General features: G+C 39.1%; 1 protein-coding gene across 1 annotated transcript in view; it reads right to left on the minus strand.

The window, feature by feature from the left end:
- OTOG (otogelin) overlaps window positions 1-21,635 on the minus strand; it is a 205,494-nt gene that overhangs the window by 44,749 nt on the left and 139,110 nt on the right. Inside the window, exons 34-40 of the mRNA XM_059722614.1 lie at window positions 9,639-9,756; window positions 9,034-9,113; window positions 4,889-8,493; window positions 3,995-4,163; window positions 3,161-3,309; window positions 1,674-1,763; window positions 344-527 (exon numbers count right to left, since the gene is read on the minus strand). Of these exons, the coding sequence (XP_059578597.1) occupies window positions 344-527; window positions 1,674-1,763; window positions 3,161-3,309; window positions 3,995-4,163; window positions 4,889-8,493; window positions 9,034-9,113; window positions 9,639-9,756 (4,395 nt within the window). The remainder of the gene's footprint in view (window positions 1-343; window positions 528-1,673; window positions 1,764-3,160; window positions 3,310-3,994; window positions 4,164-4,888; window positions 8,494-9,033; window positions 9,114-9,638; window positions 9,757-21,635) is intronic.

The following is a 21,635-nucleotide window of genomic DNA, read 5'->3' on the forward strand; positions in this document are numbered from 1 at the left end:
CAGGCTATCTATTTGGCTACCACTTTATTGTTCATGCCTGCAAGTCAAATTGCTTTTAAAGCCAGAAGGAAAATATAAAAGCAAATCACTGCACTTCACAGCTGGGCATTAACCACCGTTTCAACAATTAATACAATTAACAAGAGCTTCATATTTATACTACCTTAATCTTCACAACAAGCTAAACTATTTGGAATACAATCCAGACATCTGTAAGCCTGATCATGGAAACAATATTATTTATAAGTAGAAGAAATCTCCCTCACTCAGCCCTTCCCCACACTCTTTAGCAAAGTATTCTAACACACAAATGCCTATATTTCTTACAGTAATCTGTACTTACCACATAGTCCCATAGCTTTTGGATCAGTTGTAGTATTTGTTTCTATGATCATCACCCCAGTACTGTGAAACCACTGTATTCTAATATTTGTTGGGGTCTCAATTGCATACATGAAGCCAGTATCCTCAATTTTAAAACCATATTTTCTAATGGTAGGCCAGGCGTACCTTGAATTCACAGTTATCTAAAATAGATACGTATGCACACAAAATATAAAAAGACACCTGAGTAATATGAATGCCTTAACATGGGAAGCTGTTTATTGTAAGTCATCACTACATAAAACTGCATGCAACTTTTGGAATGAAACTTAAATGGGTTTTACTATCAGTCTGAAATGTGGATCTGGTTTTCCAAAACACCCTTGAAAGGTCTTTTGTAAATGCTCTGACTTTTAAGCCAGGCTTGGGTGAGTTTCAAATGGTGCTATTTGTGATTTCAAGTGAAAGCCATCAAAATTCAGTCAACCCTTTGACCAAACAAAACTTTCTCTATTTCTCCAAATGTGGGCAGTGAGGTAGCTAAAAGGACCAGTGAGTTTGATCCTTTGAGATCATGAAAAATAAAATAACTTAACTTTTTTTTAATTGGACTTCATTTTTTCTTTGTACACTGTTGGCAACAAAAAAGACTGTAGCATGCTACACTGCCAACAGTGTACCAAGAAAAAGAGGTCCAATTAAAAAAAAAGTTAAGTTGTAAGCTGAATTGCAAGTAAAAAAATAACTAAAAAACTGGGTTTGCCCTTAAGTACATATACAAGAAAAAATGCTAATTAATCACTGGGGAAATAATCCTCCTTTCACCAGCAAGGATTGTGACTTCCAGTTAAGATTAAAATGCTAAAAGCATTGGCAATTTAAAATGATATAAGATTATTAAAATTAAAACATGAAAATGAAAAGATTTCTTGGAAATGTATTCAATATTAAATACAAAAGTAGAGAAAATTATGTGAGATAAAATATTTCTAAGTAAAATAAAAAAATGTTTAAATTCTTACAAGCTTTTCCTAGCAGAAGGATGAATGGAGTTATGAAGACAAAGCAAAGAGTGAGTTATCTCAAGATGGATTATAAATGGTAAATGTTTTAATGAGTTCATGAATTAACTAAGAATACTGCCAATGGTTAATGACACTCATTTGCTCTCTGCTTTGATTCAGAAATTGTTCCACCCATACAAATGTTATTATTAGATTTTAGGAGATGTTTTCTACACTTCAACTATAATGCAATATAATAGTTAAAACCTTAAATAGTGAGATTAGGGGGAAAGCAACATGCAATGTAAAAAGGAAAAGAAAACAATAAAAATGTAATATACTTACTTTTCTATTTAAACGATCAACAATAATTAGATTTGACATGTACATTAAATTCAACTTAGCCAGACATAATGAAGTTGAGTTCAAATGATGCTGTAGAAGTAAAAATCGTGGTTCATAATTAAGATATGTATAATCTTTACATTCTGATTAGTCACTATTTCGAACTCGGGCCATTTAAAAAAAACCCAAAACAAAGCAAAAACAACAATAACAAAACACTAGACCAGAAAAAAGAGGGGGTTCAGAGAAAGGTTATGGTAAAAGTTACCGAAAAACTGTCATGGGATTAGAAATTGAAAAAAATTGGAACTGTTTACCTCAGGGAAGATGCAAATAAGTGGAAACACAAGTGTACTATAATAATAAATAATATACAAGTAACACATCAGGAATATAATTATATTCACCTTCTTATAGCCCCAAAATTCAAGGGCATTTGATAGATGCCAATTGCAAAAATTGGAAATATTTTTTTTCACACTGTGTAAAATTAGCTGCTGGAAAGTTATTGCCACAAAAGGTCACTGAGGCTCTAGTGTCACTGAGGCTAAAATCTTTAAAAAGTTTAATAGAACACTAGGCATTTATTTTTATAACAAGGATACCCGAGTATCATAGCAAAGGCTAGGGGAAAATAACCCACGAGTTTTGGAACAGCATATCATTACTTATGTTTCCAGGTATAAGGCAACATCTAAACTATTTGGATTCAGAGAACTATCCCAGGGTATATCTCATAACTGACTCCTTTGGAGCATCTTGCAACTGCCTTGAAGTAGCTGATACTGGGTTTTGTCCAGGAATGACTACTAGACTACATGCATCGTTAGTCTGATCCAATTTACCAATTCCTATACTCCTTTATGCTATCTAAGTTTGAATGCAGAAGTCCCAGAATAAGGATGCTAATAATCAGACATTGATAAACTGGCAGACTGTACTGTAAATGTTCATTCATTTTTCAATTATTTTAAAAACAAGGATGTAGTGTAGGATGGAGTGAGAGTTTAGGAAGAGTTTGGGTCTTAATACTCACTCTGTCTAATAATGGGTGGGTGGTGTGTGTGTGTGTGCGCGCGTGTGTGTGTGTGGAAAGGGGTAGTATAGCCTCTATTGTTCTTTCTGTTAAATCTTAAGAATTGAAGTTTCCCACAGAAAAGATGAATGCACACTTAGATAGCTGTGTGTGAGATTCACCCACGTATAATTCTTTTACCACTCAACAGCTTAGTTTTGCCATCTATACAACAAAGATAGTACTGACTTACCTACAGCGTTGCATCAAGACTAATGCTTTTGCAGGCAGAAAAAAAAACAAAGACCTACACCGGCTAAGTGCAAAACACAAATAGTATAGTGTATTTTATAGTTCATAATAATTAAATACTATTACATTATATACAAACGTATGCAACACACCTAGAGTGTAGTTTTATTCACTGTACTTTATGCTATTGGTCAATTTTATAAGTAAGAGAGATGGTTACCTTCTTGGTATTACTTCTGCAGTCATGGACATGGATACCTATAGTTTCATCTTCAGTTTGGCTAATAATGTAGGATGCCTCCTTAAATAAAGCTAAATGATTCCCATCAAAGGTTACAAAGCTCAGATCAAAAAAAAATGTACAGCGACCTGATTAAAAAACAAACAAACATAGAACTTATTTCAGTGTTTTGGTATGGAACAAAAAGAAAACATGATATAATGTTTCTATGAATTAACCTTATTCATCATAAAAGACATTTTCAGTTATATTTGTCATTGTCATTAATTAATTATAAATTGATAGTAGAGTCAAATTCTGCATGTTTCAGACAGTGTCCCTTGCAGACATCCAACAGAATTTCTCCTTTGTGGCTATTAGAACTGCAACCTTGTGGATTTTCTTGGACCCAAAGCTAGAAGATGTGGAAGGTGGAAGTTTGGACTTTGACTGGGATCTTATCCTGTTTGCTGGGGAGCTCTGGTGGAAAACTATCATCCTTTTCAGTCCTACTACTAAAGCATTTGTGTTTCAAAGGGCCCAGAGTTCTGCTCTCAATGATTGTCAATCAAGAGACCCTGAGCAGCCTTTTGCACCAGTTTCTTCTTGCACTGGTTCTTTGCTATTAGATATCTCATTTAAATTAATGGAAATTTTACCATTTACCTCAGGGCAAGAGGACTGGCCTTCTATCCTGTATTAAACCAAGAATACTCTCTAGAATATTTACTTTCTATTCCTACTCCTTGAAATTCCATCTTTAATGCTTAGCCTACTTATGAGCTAACATTTTATTATATTCAGTTTTGTAAGTACTGAATAAGTAAAACTTACATGCGCATTCCCATTTAGGGCAGCATTTGTCACCATTGATTTGAATAGCGAATCCTAGAACTCCACAGCTGGGCTGAGTTGCATTGTATGGGCAGTTCAGCGATTTGTTAACCTGGATTAATTGTCCATCCAAGCAAATGTGTTTTATGCACTCATTCTCTGTGATTGGCTAAGGCATATTTAAAAGACACAGGTTACCATTCTTATCAAGTTCATATCATGATATTGCAGCACATTTACTGATAGAACAGGTGAGCCGGATTTTCTGAAATGCCAAACCCTCACAAGCCCCAAGTTAAGGGAACCTGGAGGTGTTCAGAACCCTTCAAAATCAGACCACTACTGAAGCTGGTCTGCTCAGATTTAAATTACAGAGCAGTACTATTGATTTTTAGATACTAAATTCAACAGAAACCCAGAAGAAAAAGCGTGCAAGAGTATAAGCAAGGAGGAGGCAAGGATCACAGGGGAGGTGAAGGCAGCTAAGCAATCTTAATAATGACTATAGGACAGAAAACAATATGCCAACACATAGCAGACTACAGCTGAAAAGGTCACCTCTACAGAGTAAACATGAAATGGCATATGAAGCCAAAAAAAATATTTTCTGCAAAAGCACCACATTAGAAGCTGAGGCTTCAGGCAATGATCTACTGCAGTAGTTACAAAATCCACTAACTGCACTGGAGTTCCTCAAGATTTACATATCTATAATTGAGATAAGAATATAGTCTCATATTTTGAGGCAGATATTTTTAATACCAAATGCAGAAATATATGGCCCATAAATAGATATTCCAGCAGTGGTGGCATTATAACTTAGTTGTACATAAATCTACATTCCTGTCTTCTTTACAGATAGGCAAAGAGATAGCCATTAATAATACTACTCACTACACAAGATTGGAGCGTTGAAGTTTCTCCAGCTGGCACGAAAACTGATGCTGTGACTTCTGAGATAGCTTCATCTCTTGTTAATCCACGAGAATACTCTGTAGACGACTCATAAAGTGGTTTGGTAGACAAATAGGAAAATGGGGGAACTGATGCAACCACAGTAACATTTGGATGGACTGAGGTCATTAACAATGAACTCTCTGAGGGTGTGCGTCTCTCAGTAACAGATGGTGTTCCAAGTCTGGGAGCTAGAGTAGTGTTGCCTGATAATTCAGCTATAGAAGATATAGTCTTTTGCTCAGATGATGAAGACATGGTGGACAAAACTGATACGCCTATTTTAAAAGGCATAGCAGTTACATTTGTGGAAAGTGGAGAATATGTCTGTACTGTTTTTGACGTAGGGGTGACAAAACCACTAATGCCTGGAGTCTGAAAAGAATGTGGTTTTGTGACCAGTTCTGGCCCTATAGATTCTGGTGTTTCAGAGAAGATGCCTTTCTTTGTTTCTGAAACAAACAAATAAGTGGGTTCCAATGAGGTTGCAATTGGTTCTCTTGTCGCTGCTGTTTTTTCTGAAGCAGCTGATACAATAGTGATATTTTGTGTTGTTGTATTGCTTATTACTGAACGTGCTGAAGCAGCAGTTGTAGTTAAAGAAAGAGCTGGCAACACTTTACTTGCTGGGAATGTAGAACTGTAAGTGGTAGTTGAAAGTGGCACTTGCTTTGACAAAACTGCAATCTTCTCTGTAGCACTTTTACTTGTTGATGTGGGTGCTGCTGATGAGACTCTAGGTGTTAAAAACGTATCTGTTAATGACTCTCTCTGGATTGTGAAGGACGTTCTTGATGTGGCTGATGGGAAAACTGATGGAGAGGTTGATTCTGATTCAGGAAACAAGACAACAGAGGTTCTAGGTGTTTCACGAGAATCTAATGCTTCAGTAATTGCCTGCTCTATAGAGTCTAAGACAGTGCCTGTCTTTTGTGTAGATAATGAATGAAATACTTCTTTTTCCACTGTACTTAATGGTGGTAAAGTTGAAGTAGGTTTTGGTGAGGAGGAGAGAGGTCTTGTGCTGAAAGTCAAGTCAGCTGTTTTTCTGGTTGAGGCTGGAAGTGTTGTCTGCAAAACTAAGGAAGTGCTTGGTATGTATGTCAGTGTAACTGCATCAGTTAAGTGTGATACTTTTTCAGTCCTCAAAAGAATTTTTGCAGGTATTATTGTGGTAGAAGATAAGCTTGAAAGAACCCCTGCTGGTTGAGTACTCATGGTCATTAAAGTTTCTGTGGGAGGCTGGTAAACTGTGGTACTTGATTTGCTTGTCAAAGGAGGCCTGGAAGCTGCAAGAACATGTTCTATTGACATTTTACTAGTAAATTGCGGAACAGCAGACGACTCCTTCCTGGTTTGCTCAGAAACTGTCTTTACTGAAGACATTTGGACAAAGGAAGAACCTACTGAAGCTGTAGTGAAAGAAGAAGAATCTTTGATTAATGATGTTTGAGCTGTAGGCGTTTCTGTTAATTCATACGGGGAAACTGATTTTTCTTCCAGATACTGAGTGCTGGAGAATGTGTGAAAGAGCTTTAGGAAAGGATATGTAACAGAAGTGGACAGAGTTGGCCCCTCTTTGACTGCTGTCACTTTTGGGGGAGTTACTGTTCTGCTGCTGAATTCAGAGTATGGTGGCAATGTGACGTATGTAATATTTAAAGTGGTATTTGCTAGCATTTCTTTGGGTGATGTAGTTGTCTGTGAGCTTAGTTGTTCAGCTGTAATGGATAGGGCTGAGGCAGTCACTAAAGGGGGTGTCTCTTTTTCTGCTGAAAAAGTAGATTTGATCATTGAGCTCCTTGGATATAAAGTGAAAATAGTTTCAGATGATGTACGCGTAGGACTGGTAGCCCTTGTTGATGCCTCTGTTTGGCGTGTCGATAGTGGAAGAAGGATCATTGTTAAAGATGTTGGGGAGCTTGGTGATGAAGCAAATGTAGATGGCTTTCTCATGTATATACTGGTAACTTCTTCTGTTTGTGGTATCTCAGGAGATGCTGTCACTCTTTTGGTTACAGCCTCACTGATAAAAATATGTGGAGATCTAGTAAGGGGCATTGTTTGCATTGAGTCCATTTTTGTAGTTACCAATGGAACTGTAGTGTCCAAGCCCAAGGACTCTTTTGCTAAAGCAGACGTTTTCATTTCTGATGTCTCACTAACAGAAGATGGGAAAATACTTGTCTTGGTTGTACTTATAAACACAGGTGATATATATTCAGTAGTTGTCAAGTTTACCCCTTTGGATGCTGGATATTCAGTAGTTGATACTGTTTGTAAAGTTTCTCTTGATTCTGTTAAACCTGGAGAAGCAGCAGTTGAAACTGATGGTGAAGGTCTTTCTGCAGAAGGAATTTTTGTAACTGCACTTGACCTGGAGTATAGGGAATATGGAGAAAAATATGAACTTGAAGGATGCTTCACACTTGATGTTGTTTGGGGTACTTCTTTTTTACCAGTTGTAAATGGCAAACTAGTTATTGCTGATGGCAATTCTTTAGTTTGTACAGCTGTTGTCTTTGCACTTTGAGTGGTGGTAAGGTCGGTTCCTGCAATATCAGTCAAGTTTTGAACCATATATGGGGGATATTCAGTATCTGCCACTGTTACCAGCTGTGTCAATGATGAAAACTCTGTGGCTTTTATTTCTTCCATAGTTGAAATGGATGTTGCCTTTGTTGTTTTCAAAGACACTGGTTTCATGCTCAGCTTTAGTGTAGTGATCAGAGGAGAAAAAGATGTTTCAGAGATATTGGCTACTGTGGGAATGTGCTGCTCTATGCTCAGTTTTTCTGCTTCTGAAGTTCTTGTTTGATTTTCTATTGGCGAGTAGGATGGTAACAAAGAGTACTGGGTCAAATATGTAGTTTTCTTTGTTGCTGAAACAAAAGGAGCGGCTGTAATTTCTGAAGTTTTTTCTGGTTTTAATTTAGTTTCTACTACAGGAAGTATCCTTGTGCCTATTTCTGATGTTTCTGCTTCTGTTATAGTTTTGACTGGTGTTTCTGATACTGTTCTTATTGATGGTGTCTCAGCAAGTATAAATGTAGGCATTGGTTTGCTCCTAGTAACTGCATGTGTTGTACTTGCAGTCAGAGGTGCTGTAGCATCCAGTACTTTTTCAGAAATACTACTGGTTACTTGAATACCTGAAGAGATTCCTGTAGTGGCAGCAGATTTCAAGGGGAAAACATCAGCTGCAGAAGGAAAGCTTATATTAGCTTTCTGTGATACAGAAATTGCCATACTAGTAGTTTTGCCAGAAATAGTTCCAGTTGAATGTGGTGCTGAAACATTTGATGTTACAGATGTGGTTAAAACTGTGATTTTGGATGCAGAAACAGTTGGAACTGTAGCTTTTTCTACAGTTGCACTGAGTTGCCACTTTGAGGCACGTGTTGTGTGTGTGTCTTTTAATTCAGGTACGAGAGTTGAAATTACTTCTTTACTAGTTATTGCTGCAACTGAGATGTTGAATGCACTAGATGTTATATGTGAAAGTACGGATGGTGACGGCTGAATATCAACTGCAGGCTCAATGCCTAAAACCAGACAGAAACAGAAGTTAGTTTGCAGTTTGTTATGCTGGAATCATAACATTATTAAAGTTAGAAGGGATCCATATTAACTTATCTAGTTCACATCTTTTTTTCCATTCCTTTAGGGTCCTAACATGCTTGATCATCAAAAAAGAGTTGGATATTTGCTTTATATTTAATGTTACTGAAAGTTTTATAAAACAAGAACCTCTTAGTTTTAATTTTTCTTTTAATTTTGTAAGTTTTAAGAATGCCTGTTTTAACCATAAAGGATGTTAAATGACAATTGAAGATTTACAAACATGGGCATTTAATATTATGCAAATAACACTATTTTGCCACTTAAGTGGACTGATTTTTACTAATGTTAGATTGTTATATTGGAGGGCTTAGCACTTCTGAGAAGTCAGCTTGATTATCTGGGTGCCTACTTGTGGACTTAATTGTCTATATTTAAATGGTCATCTGAAAACACTGACTGTAGTTATCCCTAAGAAAACTAAATATTAAATGAAATGTAATAAACTGATTTCTTAAACATACAATCTTCAAAATACACGCATCTTTGAGTGACTTCATCCAGTAACATATGGAGAGGACAGGTCGGGACGCATCCTTCCACTCTAAAATAAAAATAATCAGTATTAACTATGCAAGCAGTAGCTTTCTGAGTAAATATTCTCACTATATTTCACAATTATTTGTTTATAGCATCTCAAACAACTACTCCTAACCCTGTTAAAAACTTACCTTATATGTAGAAAAAGAAAAAGCAGGGACAGACAAGTTACTATGTATAATGAAAAATAAGCAGAATAAAGGTAGAGGGGTTTTTTTGTGGTTTTTTTTTACATCAACTGACTGTAATCTTTCTTTGATTAGGTCTTAATTTAGGGTGATCTCCATCTGAAATGTGGCAATAATACCAATACATTTCAGTCTTTGGCAATGGACACCTGATAACTGTCTTCCAAGGACACTATTTTGATCTATCTGCTACAATGGCTATTAATGTGCTATTCTCCTCCAACGATTCCCTGATAAAATTGTATAGACTCAATGGACTAAACTATGTTCAGTGCCACATACACTGGCTCTGCTATTGCTAGAATTGTATACTTTTATTAAATGAAAATAAAGCTACTTACTTTGGTACAACCTGACAGTTCTCTCCCAAAGGGTCTCTACATGTTTTGAAGCATGGGCTTGTACAGGCATCATAACGCCACTCACATGTTGAATGGGATAGAAATTGAAATTTGACATCTGGAAAAGTATGCGAGATTGATTATATACACACATTATGGAGAGACATACATATACACGTACACACACATGTATAGATAAGTAGTTTTCAACCTGTGGTCCACAGACCCCCAGGGTCCGAATACTATATTTAAGGGGTCCGCAAAAGATAACTATGATCAATCAAAAGTACGTGACTACCCACACTTATAATTCAAAGGGGCCCGCACCTCCATTAGAAATATTTTAGGGGCCCACAATTGAAAAAAGGTAGAAAACCACTGATATACATCTCAGACAGATGATTATGCACATAGAAACAAGCGCTTCTTAGTAGGCATGCCTACAAGTGTCTTTCTTGTGCTAGTACCTTTGCAATTTCCCCTGGAATCACAGCACAGTAGATCTTTAAAACTGTCATTCTCCAGAACGGCAACAAACATTTTAAAAGTGTATCCACTTCATTTCTACAGAAGTGGATGCAATCGAAAGTATAACAACGAATTTTACTTGATTCAAGATATAATTTCTTGGTATATATTGTAATTATTTGGAGACTGACACTGAAGCAACAATTAACAAATAATGCAGAAGTATCTTTAAAATGCTCATCATAAAAAGTGAATACATTATATATTTCTAGTAATTCATGCTTAGCCATCATGGATTTTCTGTGAAAACACAACATGAAACCAATGTGAGTAACACCTATTCAATAATATAATTGCCATTACAGAATTTACAGAACTAGTTATTTTATTTACTGTAGAAATTTAAAATGGTAATGATTTTTTTTTAGTCGGAAAGTAGTTTATTTGGCAAGCAGAATCAGCTGATTCAAGGAAGATATCACTTGTTCATAAATTTCAGTTGCTATTTTCTTAGAGGTGAGAAAAGAATTCTTGTTTATAATAAAATAATCAGAAGTTACTGAATTTAAGAAATTTGGAAACCAATTCACTCTTAATAGTTGACTTTTTAAAGGTGGGAAAAGATTAACCTTTAAAAAGGGGAATATAATACTTAAACAGAAAATAGTTTTAAATCTTGAATTATAGATACCCTTTAATCTCAGACGCAACTGGCAGTATGAAGTGGTGAAGCACAGATTTCTCTTATATATCACAAGCAAGCATGCTCCAAGATTTACAAAAATACAGTGTTCCAAAATAGGATATCACATAAAACCTTTGCCTGTCACTTAAAAACTGATATCCTCTCATAGAGGAAGTATAAAAAGAAAAATATATAAAGAACTCGGATCCCAGATGAGTGTAAATTAGGAAGGGCAAAGATTGCGGTGAAGGTATGTGCACATACAAAGATAGCTTAAAGCTCTCCATGGCGTTGCCCTGATCCTAGTATATTTGAATGCAGCCCCCTCTACATGTTACAGGGATTGTGCAAGTACCTTAAGACCAGCTACACATGCAAAGTAGCTATCACACAATAAAAGCTCTAACCAGCTATGAAGTTAGACCTTGAAAATAAGTACTAACTTTACAGCTGGCTGCTATTGAGCTTAAATTTGCAAAAGTAGCAGGGTTTCTCCTGCTGCCAGGAATCCTGTCAGCTGACAGGGCTCTCAACTACAGGGGTGCACCATGCCCAGAGTGAACTCCCTGGCCCCGGGGGATCATGGCAGCAGCAACCTCCAAGGCTTGGAGGTGCGCAAGACACCCCAGCCCAAATGTGCAGCTGGGACTGAGTCCCACACCAGACAGTGCTCTCAGTGGTTGCACCACATGGAGGCATCATCCTTACATTATTGCAATCCTTTCTAAAATAATTAATTTGGCCATAAGCACATATTATGCCAGCAGGGCAACCTGAAATAGAGCAGCTCTACTGCATAGAATTTTATGTTAGTAATTAACAGGACAACATTTAATACCTGGAAATATTGTTTAACTCCTGGTTACCATTTTAAATGATGCCCAGCATTCCTGCCTTAGCACAGTGCTCTTGATCTTTGCTTGAATGAAGAATAAGGGATAAGTCTCTTTCATTTACTGCTGTTTTACTCCTGTTCAGAAACATGTAATTCTTTTCCAAAAGAATCAGTTTCTTTAGAAACAATTCAGAAATTGTTTCTCCTAGCAGCCTAGGGGCATCTGCACTTATGGTTAGGTATATGGGGTTTTTGGTTGTAGCCATGTTGGTCTAAGGACATAGGCAGGCAAGGTTTTTTTTGGCAGATGTGATTTTTTTATTAGATAAACTCAGTAGTTGGAACAAAGTTCTTTGCAAGCTTTTAGGCACAAGCACCACTTTTTCGGGCATAGGGAGACTGCATAAATAAATACAGGGAGACTCTGCCTGAAGAAGGGCACTTGTGCCCAAAGGCTTCCAAAAAATTTTGTTCCAACTACTGAGTTGGTCTAATAAAAGATATTACATCTACCCAAAGAACCTTGCCTGCCTATGGTTACGTATTACACTAGTACAAGTCCCTTACCTTGCAAACCATTTCTTCTCCAAGTTAAAGGAGTAAGAGCTAACTCCATAGTGGGTAACAATCAAAAGAACTAAAAGAAGCTGAAAGACTAAAATATGCTGTTTTACTGATAATAACTTTACATTCCTATTGTTAAGAATGAAATGCATTAGATAGTCCACCCTGAAAAGAGCCTCCACATGGCCTCTGACAACTTCCAAAATGGTTCTCTTCACAGGAAGTGTGTGCAAGCAACCTTCACTTATTCAAATACTAGAGTTTGGTCTTCAGTAATGGTTACATTCTGCGAACAAGATTAGATAAAAATAAACAGAATGAGGCCACTAGATGTTAAGCTGATGCTAAGCAGCTCCATATCCCAGTAACTCCTGAGTTGCAAGTACTTAACACTTTTGAAAATCAAGCCCAAAGTTCTTTAAAAGCACGTATTTCAAATCACATATTTATCCATGTAGTATATCCAAGAAAAAAGCTTCACTAGTGTGACTCCTTTCCTGTATGTAACACATCCTGATCCCAGGTGCAGCTAGGTGCCCCTTTGAAAGACACTCCCAGGGTGTTCTTACACTTTCAGGAATGCCATTCATCCCCAAGTTGGCTTCTGCTTGACCACTGAGAACAGACTGAAATGCTCCAGAGGTCACTTCCCTGACCAATGGTACCTTACCTAGGTCTTGCCAGCTCACATCCTTGTCCACTCATTCTCAGAAAATTGTTATCCCCTTTCTGCAGAAGATGCCTGCCTGTCTAGTTAAATGCTCTGAGATCAGTTATTATTGACTGTAATTCTCCTGTCATCCTACTTAGGCCACTAGCTGAGGGCCTAAAGTCCATGGGCCAGATCTGACCTGCCACGTGAGTGGATCCAGTCCATGGCTGTGTTCTGCATGGGGCCAAGCCCTGCCCACTCATGTCAGGACAGTCTGCACTGGGCTCCCATTGGTGCCAATGGCCCAGCCCCAGCCAGTGTGTGCAGCTTCCGGCGGGGTTGTTCCCAGTGTGGCTACAGCCAGGCATTGCTCTGCTTCCCCCACCTCCAGTGGTGGTCCTGCTTCTGATCTTGCCCCTGCCATACCACACTGCTCTGGGCTGAAGCTTCCTGCTTCTCCATCAACCAGAAGCATCATGTAGCAACATGGTAGGGGCAGAAGGAGCCACCACTAGAGGCAGAGGGAGCAGGACAGCACCTGGCCAGGCTGAGCTGGGCCACAGGCTCCCATGGGAGCAGGTGGGGCTCAGTCTCACATGGAGCACTGCAGGGGCAGTGGGAACTGCACTGCCCAGGTGAGTTCTGGTGCACGTGCTCCCCACCCCACACCTCCCCTCTACCCACAGCAGGCTATCAAAACCTAGTGCCCAGGCAGCCCCCCTCCCCTCACCCACACACACACGTCCTGCCCCATCCCTCACACCGCACACCCCCCAGAGCTGTCACTCAACCTGGCCACATGATCCCAGGCTTACCTGCTCCTGACCACTGCTCCCCACCTGCCTGCAGCCCCATAGAGAGTTTTGGTGAGCTGTTCTAGGATATATGTTATCTCATCTATTACCCTTTTGTACAATCATTGTAAAATTGTTAGTTTCCCCATCACTTCTGCCATGATAAGGCACTGTTATAACAGCTCAAGAACACTACTCTACAGCCATTGCTGACATTGTTTGATTAGGTAAAGAAACTGTTACAGTCTTTCTTGTCCATTGAGTAAGATAATTTATCCACATTTTTCCTGTTGTCACTGTGAAACATAACACCAAAATATTGGACATCTTTTCACAATACTACACAAGGTAAGAGGAAACATTGGACCTGTGTGAAGGATTCAGCACAAGATAAGTTTTCAAATAATCAATAAAATAATGGTGTGGGCATGAATGCTACGTGCCCCTGGAGGCTGGAGGGGCACATCAAGCTCCCACAGGTGGCAGCGGCACTGTCAGTGGTGGGAGCACGGCGGAGGCAAGTGGAGGACTGCCGCAGGCAGCCGCAGCACTGTCAGCAGTGGGAGAGGAGGGAGTGGCAAGCTCCAGCAGCAGCCAGCAGTGATCACAGACCGTCCACAGATGCTGCTGGCAGTGTTGGTGACGAGGGGGTGTGTGGCTAGCGGCGACTGCTTGCAAGCACCGCTGACAATGTCAGCAGGGGGTGCACCACCACGTTCAGGGACTGCACATGCAACCGTGTGCATCCCCTATATGTCGCCAATGGGTATGGGAGAGATATGGGAAGGCAAGACAATATGCAACTGCAGCATGGGACTAGCCTGCAACACGTCATCCCAATAGAAATGTGAAGGCTTTCCCAAACAGATCCCTACCCAGCTTTCCCCCCCTCAAAATCTTAACTATTAATTCAACAATAAAAAGTTCCAGAAATAAAGTCACAAGGTTTATTATGATAAACAGGCCTATTATGACACAATGTAGGATATTTCCTCAGCCTGACACGCTGTATTGACCGGGTGTATCATTTCCAAACATTAGGTTACACAGCATTTTTCACCTTTAGGGTGCTTTTAGACTTGTGAAAGTGCTTTGTTCCTTTACATATGCCTACATATATAGAGAGTTTATTAGTTGTTAGATTTTAAAGGATTGCATACTTTTTCCTACATGGAATATTTGGAGTTGTGCACATGAGGGTATGGCATGTGAAAGGAACTTTCTGCATCACATTTTTTAACAGGATCTGGTAAAATAAAGGTGCATACTTGTAAGCTGCATTCTCTACTTCTCCAAAAACATGAGTGGGCAGCAGGTGAAATTATGAATGTTGCTGACTAACACATTTCCAAAGACAAATATGTGGCCACTGCAAACCTTCCCTTCCAGATAGGGAATATGAATAGGGAACAGTTATACTTATTATAGTTGTCCCCTGGGAGAAAACAGAACTAGCCCCAAAAAACCATAACCGACTTGGACAAAATGGCATTAAAATAGTAGGAAAACTTGTAATTTCACACTATTTTTATATCCTGTATATGATTCTTGCCATTACCTATCCTGTGTGTTAATCTGCATTTCCTGTTCAGCCAGTTTCTAGTTATAATATTGTTCCAGCCAATTTGTACGTTAAACAACAAAAGGTATTTGGGAAGATCTCATCTCTTAAAAATTTATTAGTGCCATTTCCAAATACTCCAATAAATTTTGTATCAGGTCTTTCCTCGGAGTAGTCCACACTGCAACATGAGAAGCATCATATTTTCTTGTCAGGTATGTTGCATTCTATTTGCTCAAGGTTTTCTGATAATTGAGTTGCATTATGCATTTTTTAAAGTAAGATATCATCTTAATTTTGTGTCTTCTAACTGATGGCCAGAATTAAAAGCAGACTTAAGCAATTGGTGTTGTTGACTCCTCAAAGGGAGACACAAAGTATACTCAACTACCAGTGACTGCAATGGGAGCTTAGTACATTACATGAGATGCTCTGCAGCATCTATCAAGATTGAAGCACACTGACAACCTAACCTTCCACTACTACGGCATCATTAATATTATTGTTCTTGTTTCATAGAGTGTCTGGAGGCCTCCAACCAACTCAGGAACTCATTGTGGTAAGCTCTGTTCAAGCACACGACTAAAGAACATAAGGGTTATAGAACATCAGCAGAAAAAAAAGATTACCAAAGGCATTTAAACATTCGTCTTGGTGACCTGGTGCAGATGCTTCTCTCGCTCTCCTGTATCAGTTACATAAATTAACTTCCATGGTAAACCTAGTGACAATTCAGATTGTCATTACATCTGCTGCTCCCCCATGACAGAAAATGTAATTTCTTTTCTGATATTAACAATTTTACCAGTGTCGTGATCCAAAGTTTCTGGGCTGCCATAGGATGCTAATCAGCCATTTCCACTTCATGCTCCCCATTACTGCAATGGTTATGTTCTTGCCCCAGGTAACAGAAATACCAGTTTACTGGGCTTGGGGCAACAGTGCAGTTCACTCAAAACAATGGAATAATGAGTTTACAGCAATGGAATAATGAGTTTACAGACAATGACTCAAGCCTCTTATATCAGGCATGTTTCTCTATAACGGATTTGTCATGGTATTTGAAAGGAACCATATGTCTTCTGATGAAGTCTACCAGAATTTGTTTTCCAGCCAGTGACAGCAAATCCTTAACAGAATAATAGGCTATGCTCTGGATGACAGTCATTCTAGTTTATGTATCAAACAAGCCCACATTTTCTCTATCTAAACTAAATACATGAGTACTTCAATCATAGCTGATGAACATATTATTACAAAAAGTTCTTATGTAAATATGGGTATATATTTTTTGGAAAAAGGAAATAGTAAAAAAAAATGCTGTCTCAAACCCATATTTTGTTTTGTCAGCTAGTTTGACACTGGAGAAATACTTTGCTCTCTATAATTTAAGTATTATTTCTTCCTGACTTCTGGACATTAATTCCTCCAGTTTTATGATAATATGATCTCTTATGAAGCATTAGGCTAGGCCAGAAATCCAGCATGTTGGAGCAGACTCGATTAATCGAGTCTGTGGAACATGCTAACTGACATGCCCAGCACTGCGTCGCGTGCATTTGTATCAATGGCAAAATGCACGTCAGCACTAAGAAAATGCCTTTGATGCATTTTAGTTCAAAAGTGTACCGCCGCCATTTTCTCAGCACTGATGTACATTTTGTCATTGATACAAATGAATGCTTTTAAAAGTGTCCAACGCTGTCACATGCACGGGTACAAATGCCCTATGTTCATAAGAAAGGGGTGTGCACCCACCTGGTTTGGTATACATGCTATCTAGCAGCCTTAGAGCACGTGCCAAGTTCAGGCCTCGGGATGTGTCCCCAAGACTTGGATGTTGGGCTGCGTTCAACCCCAAGGGAGGCCCCAACACTCACCTACCATGACTTGATCTTCCGTTCAGTAGTGCGACTCTCCCTGGCAGAAACTCGCGGACTGGGCGCTGCCCCTTGTGGGCGTTCTTGGGACTCCACCTCCCTTACACCCCAGCCATACGCCAACCTTCGGGACGATCAGGTGATGGATCGCCAACTTTTATGTTCACTCCTGCTCTTGCTCCCTTTTTGCCCAACCCTCGGTGTTTTTCTTTGCTCTGAGCGTCTATGGGTGTGGGACCGTTCTCGTTTCAACTCATGCGCGGGCCTTATCTTCGGGACATCCCATTCTATGGGGCTTCCTCTTCTTGACCTTGTGGGTTAATTGGGGATGCCTTCCCTGGTTCAGGCTGAGGGTGCCCTTCCGGGTATTAACGTAAAATGCAAATAAAGAGAAGGAACAGCAGGGATTCAGGCTTCAGCCTGCCCACTCATGGCTCCGGCATCTGTGGTCATCAGGATCCCTCAATGCTGTTCTCCTTGGCCCAGCTGCCCTGCCAAGCTGGGCGTTTATCCTTCAGGGGAACAGGGACCCCTCTGGTGAGTCCCCATCTGGTCCCCCACTGATCTGTTGCCGCTGCGACCCAATAGCCTGGAGAGCAGCTTTGCCTTCTGTCCCAGGCTTAGCTGCTGCCCCCGTCATTTCCCCGCCGCTGGCTTTTAAATCCTCCAAGTGGTGGTTTTTGATGACGTCATCTGCCAGCGCCGCTCCCAGATGCAAATAAAAGCAACTGATGAACTGTGCTGGCAGCTCTTCTTGATGCAGTGTGGCTTTTCCTGTCAAAGATAAGTAAGCCCCCTCCCTTAGGGCTTTTGGTTTTCTTTTTCTGGGAGCTCCAGCCTCATGTCCCGCCATGAGAGGGGTTCCCAGGACCTCCATTTGTGTCCCCCTGAGACAGGGTGGTTAGAAGATTGTGGGCAATCTTTTCCAATGTTCAATTATTTTGGTTATTCAGCTTAAGATAAATAGAGCCTAATCTAATGTCATACTGAAGAAATGACATTCCTGTTAGCTTCAATCAGAGTACAGGCTACCTATCACTTTTTTAAAAAAAATCAGATGTTGGGTATTCAACACAGATTACTCAGACAGTAAAACACATGCTTGCACGCACACACACGCACGCACGGTGGCCAGTTGAAAATGTGCACCTTGTTTTCTGTGTCTTTTCTCATTGGAAAGAGGAACAATATAATATAATTCATTTATTTTTCTCACTGGGGTATTGAGAGAATTAGCATGTTGGTGTGCTTAGCTCCTGACCAGTCAGGAAGAAACAGATCTGACTGAAAAGTAAAAAACAAACCTGAATCCAAATTTATAATATAAATCATATGTACAAAAATAAGTTGGTCTTGAGGGCTTACATATTCCAAGGGGTAGTCGGTACTTTGTTTGTTTGCCCTTCTATGCTTGAACTCCTAGTCTCCTACAATTATTTTGCTGAAGAGCATAAAATATAGTCAAACTTGAACAGGAATTTACTGCTTTGTGGGTTTCTTTGTTTTTTATAAATAAATATGATCTACTCTCTTGCTTTGAAGGTACCTCAGCAGAGGCAAATTCGCATATATACAACTACAGCATGTCATTGCTTGGCTCTACATTGGCTTGGAGACACATGTGGCATGTACAGGCAAAAAGTCTATAAAGTACAATAACATGTAGGCATACAGAAGTCCGCACAGCACCTGAAAGAACTGGACAGGAAGGCAAGAATGATGGAGAAAAACTGGAGTTAGTGGGAAAGCACTCAGCAAGCCTTACTATCAGCATATACAGTTATCTATTTTAATAATTAAGTATTTGAACTTTGTAGAACTGACCTATTTACTGATTCCAATTAACCCAGGATTCATTTACACCTACACCTCTTGTTCTCTATGTGTTGACAATCACACTCCAAACTTATTTCACATTGTTTGTAAGTCTTTTGTTTCCTTCATTTGCTTTGGATTTTCACTTTGCTAAAATAAAATTTATTACTGTCAATTTGCAGTTTCTTCTCAGAATCTTGACAGTGTAAATCAAGAATAACAACTTAGATAACTGGAGGCAGTTAGGAAATTGTCATTGAAAGTTTCCAGTCAAAAATAATATTTCACAGGAAAAAAAAAGGAAAATTGCACTGATTTTGATGCACACACACACACACACACACACACACACGAATAAAAAAAATACAAAAGGGGTAAAAATCAAAGTGAAACATTTCACTTGATTCAAAATGACTTTTAAAAAAAACATTTAAAGGAAAAAAATAAAATTTTACCTTTTCATTCTTATCTGGGACAATTATTTAGCAAAATCATAGTTTTTTCCCTGGTATGTCAAATCCATTTTCTGACCAGTTCTGTTTAAAAAAAAAACTGCAGCACAATACTACTTAAAGAGACTTAAGATTCCCTCAGGCATGTGGCTAGAAGCATGAAATTCTATCTATCCACTTGCACAGAAATACCAACCTCTACTCATCTGCTTTAAGTTCCTACACTGAAATATGTAGGCCAATGTAACAGATAAAATGAACTGGATAATACCCAGACAAAATATCATCGAAACCCAAACATATTTATCAAGCTCTTAGGAAGTTTTACATTAGTTGCCTCGCAGATGATGATGTTGAATTAATACTCCATTTCAGTTATAACTACTCAACATCCTCACTGCTTATTCATACAAGTATACAAGGTCAAGGGCTCCTGTCTGTAATATAAATAGCAGAAAATTATGTTGCTACTGTAAAGAGAGCTTGATGCTGAGAGATGCTGAGCACCTGCAGTTCTCATTGATTTACACAGCAGTAATTCAGCATTCTACAGGCTCAGAATAGTGATCACTTGGACTGATTAAGCGAAAGAGTCCACTCTAAACATGGTAGCACTTTATAGAGCCAAACCAAGATATTTTAAATTATGCACTATACAGGCTAAAACAGACTATGACAAATTAAAGGTGAGGCAGGCAGTCAGTCAAAAAACCTGCTATCTGATTAATCATGAAAGATCCCGTTATTAAAAAAGGTAATTCTACCTCACAACAATTAATATAACTTTTATTTTTATAGCACTTTATCTTGCTATATCCATTTCTGTAAAATAAAAATAAAATAAAAGCATATTTAATTAAGAAAGATCTGATTCTTTTCTAACACATGCACACACACACAAACCTTAAGACTTCGTTACATGATGTGGACATGTATATGAGTGTGTATTCAAACTGTTTTTTGGATTATTGTTACTATTGTTCTTAATTCTTGAAATAAGGTCTTATGGCTCAAGCAACGAATTGAGTTAAAAGAACTGAATGTTCTTCTAAACTCTACAGAAGACTTTATATGGGATCTTGAGCACAACACTCAAATTCTCCATACCACATACCATTCATATGGATGGTGAATGGAAGATAATCCCACTAAACCTCACAGAGATATTATGAAGGTAAGCACATAAAAATAAGTTATGATACTTAAATAACTGTAATATTTTATTCAATGTAAAAGACTGAAGGAAATCAGAGATAAATTCACAAAAATCATCATTTCTTCATATTTCCTTATTATCCAAATATTTAAAATTAGGGCTGTGCGAAGCATCAGGTGCTGATTCAACTTGGAGGAGACTCAGCCCAATTCGGCAGCCAAATCTCCAAATTCATATCAAATTGGGAGATCAATAAAAAGGTCTGAATCAATTCGAAGTTCTCCAAATAGATTTTAAAAAGATCTGGAGAGATTTGGGTAGTCAGCACTTGCCGCTGCAGGGAACTGACCCGGACTCCATACCAGTAAGTAGGGGGCAAGGAGAGGGGCTAAAGGAGGGGACCATGGGGGGACCCCCCACCAGGCCCCATCCTCTGCCTGCCAACCTCCACCCGCTCTCTCAGCCCCATCAATGGCTGTGCCACCTAGCCCCAGCATCCTGCTTTTAAAAAAAGGGATAAAAAAGCCCTGAACTCAACCGACTGCTGCAGCGGCCACTGGGGCCTCTGAGGCCTCATGGCAGAGCCCCCCCATGCAGCGTGGGGCAATGGGGATTGCTCCCCCACCTGGCAGTAGCTGGTGAGTACAGGGCTTTGGGGGTTTTTTTTGTTTTGTTTTGTTTTGTTTTTTAGGAGCCAGGACGTTGGGGCCAGGCAGGGCAGCCATTGACTGGGACTGGGAGAGCAGGCGGGGGATGGGGCCTGTTTGATTCAGAGATTCGACTGATTCTGCGGCAACTGAATCAATTCAGGACAGCGATTCAAATCACCAAACTGAATCACTGTCCCCAAAATCAGCCAAATCTGAATCTGAAGTGAATACTAGCTGCTTTGGCACAGGCCAATTTAAAATATATATACTCTGTGGATTGATTGTTATTATTTGATGTTCAATCCATGTGTTTGGTCATATAAGTATCAGTATATCCTTCTTGTCCCTTGACCGAATTACTATATAACCACTACTGATGAAAATCTCTGTGAGTGATCACTTAAAATCTGTTTATTGAATTATTATATATCAGATATTCTAATTCAGTTTCCACCTCCAGTGTTTGTGGGATTGGAACCAGGAAA

Source organism: Alligator mississippiensis, chromosome 2 (genome assembly GCF_030867095.1).
Source record: "Alligator mississippiensis isolate rAllMis1 chromosome 2, rAllMis1, whole genome shotgun sequence".
Lineage (NCBI taxonomy): Eukaryota > Metazoa > Chordata > Crocodylia > Alligatoridae > Alligator > Alligator mississippiensis.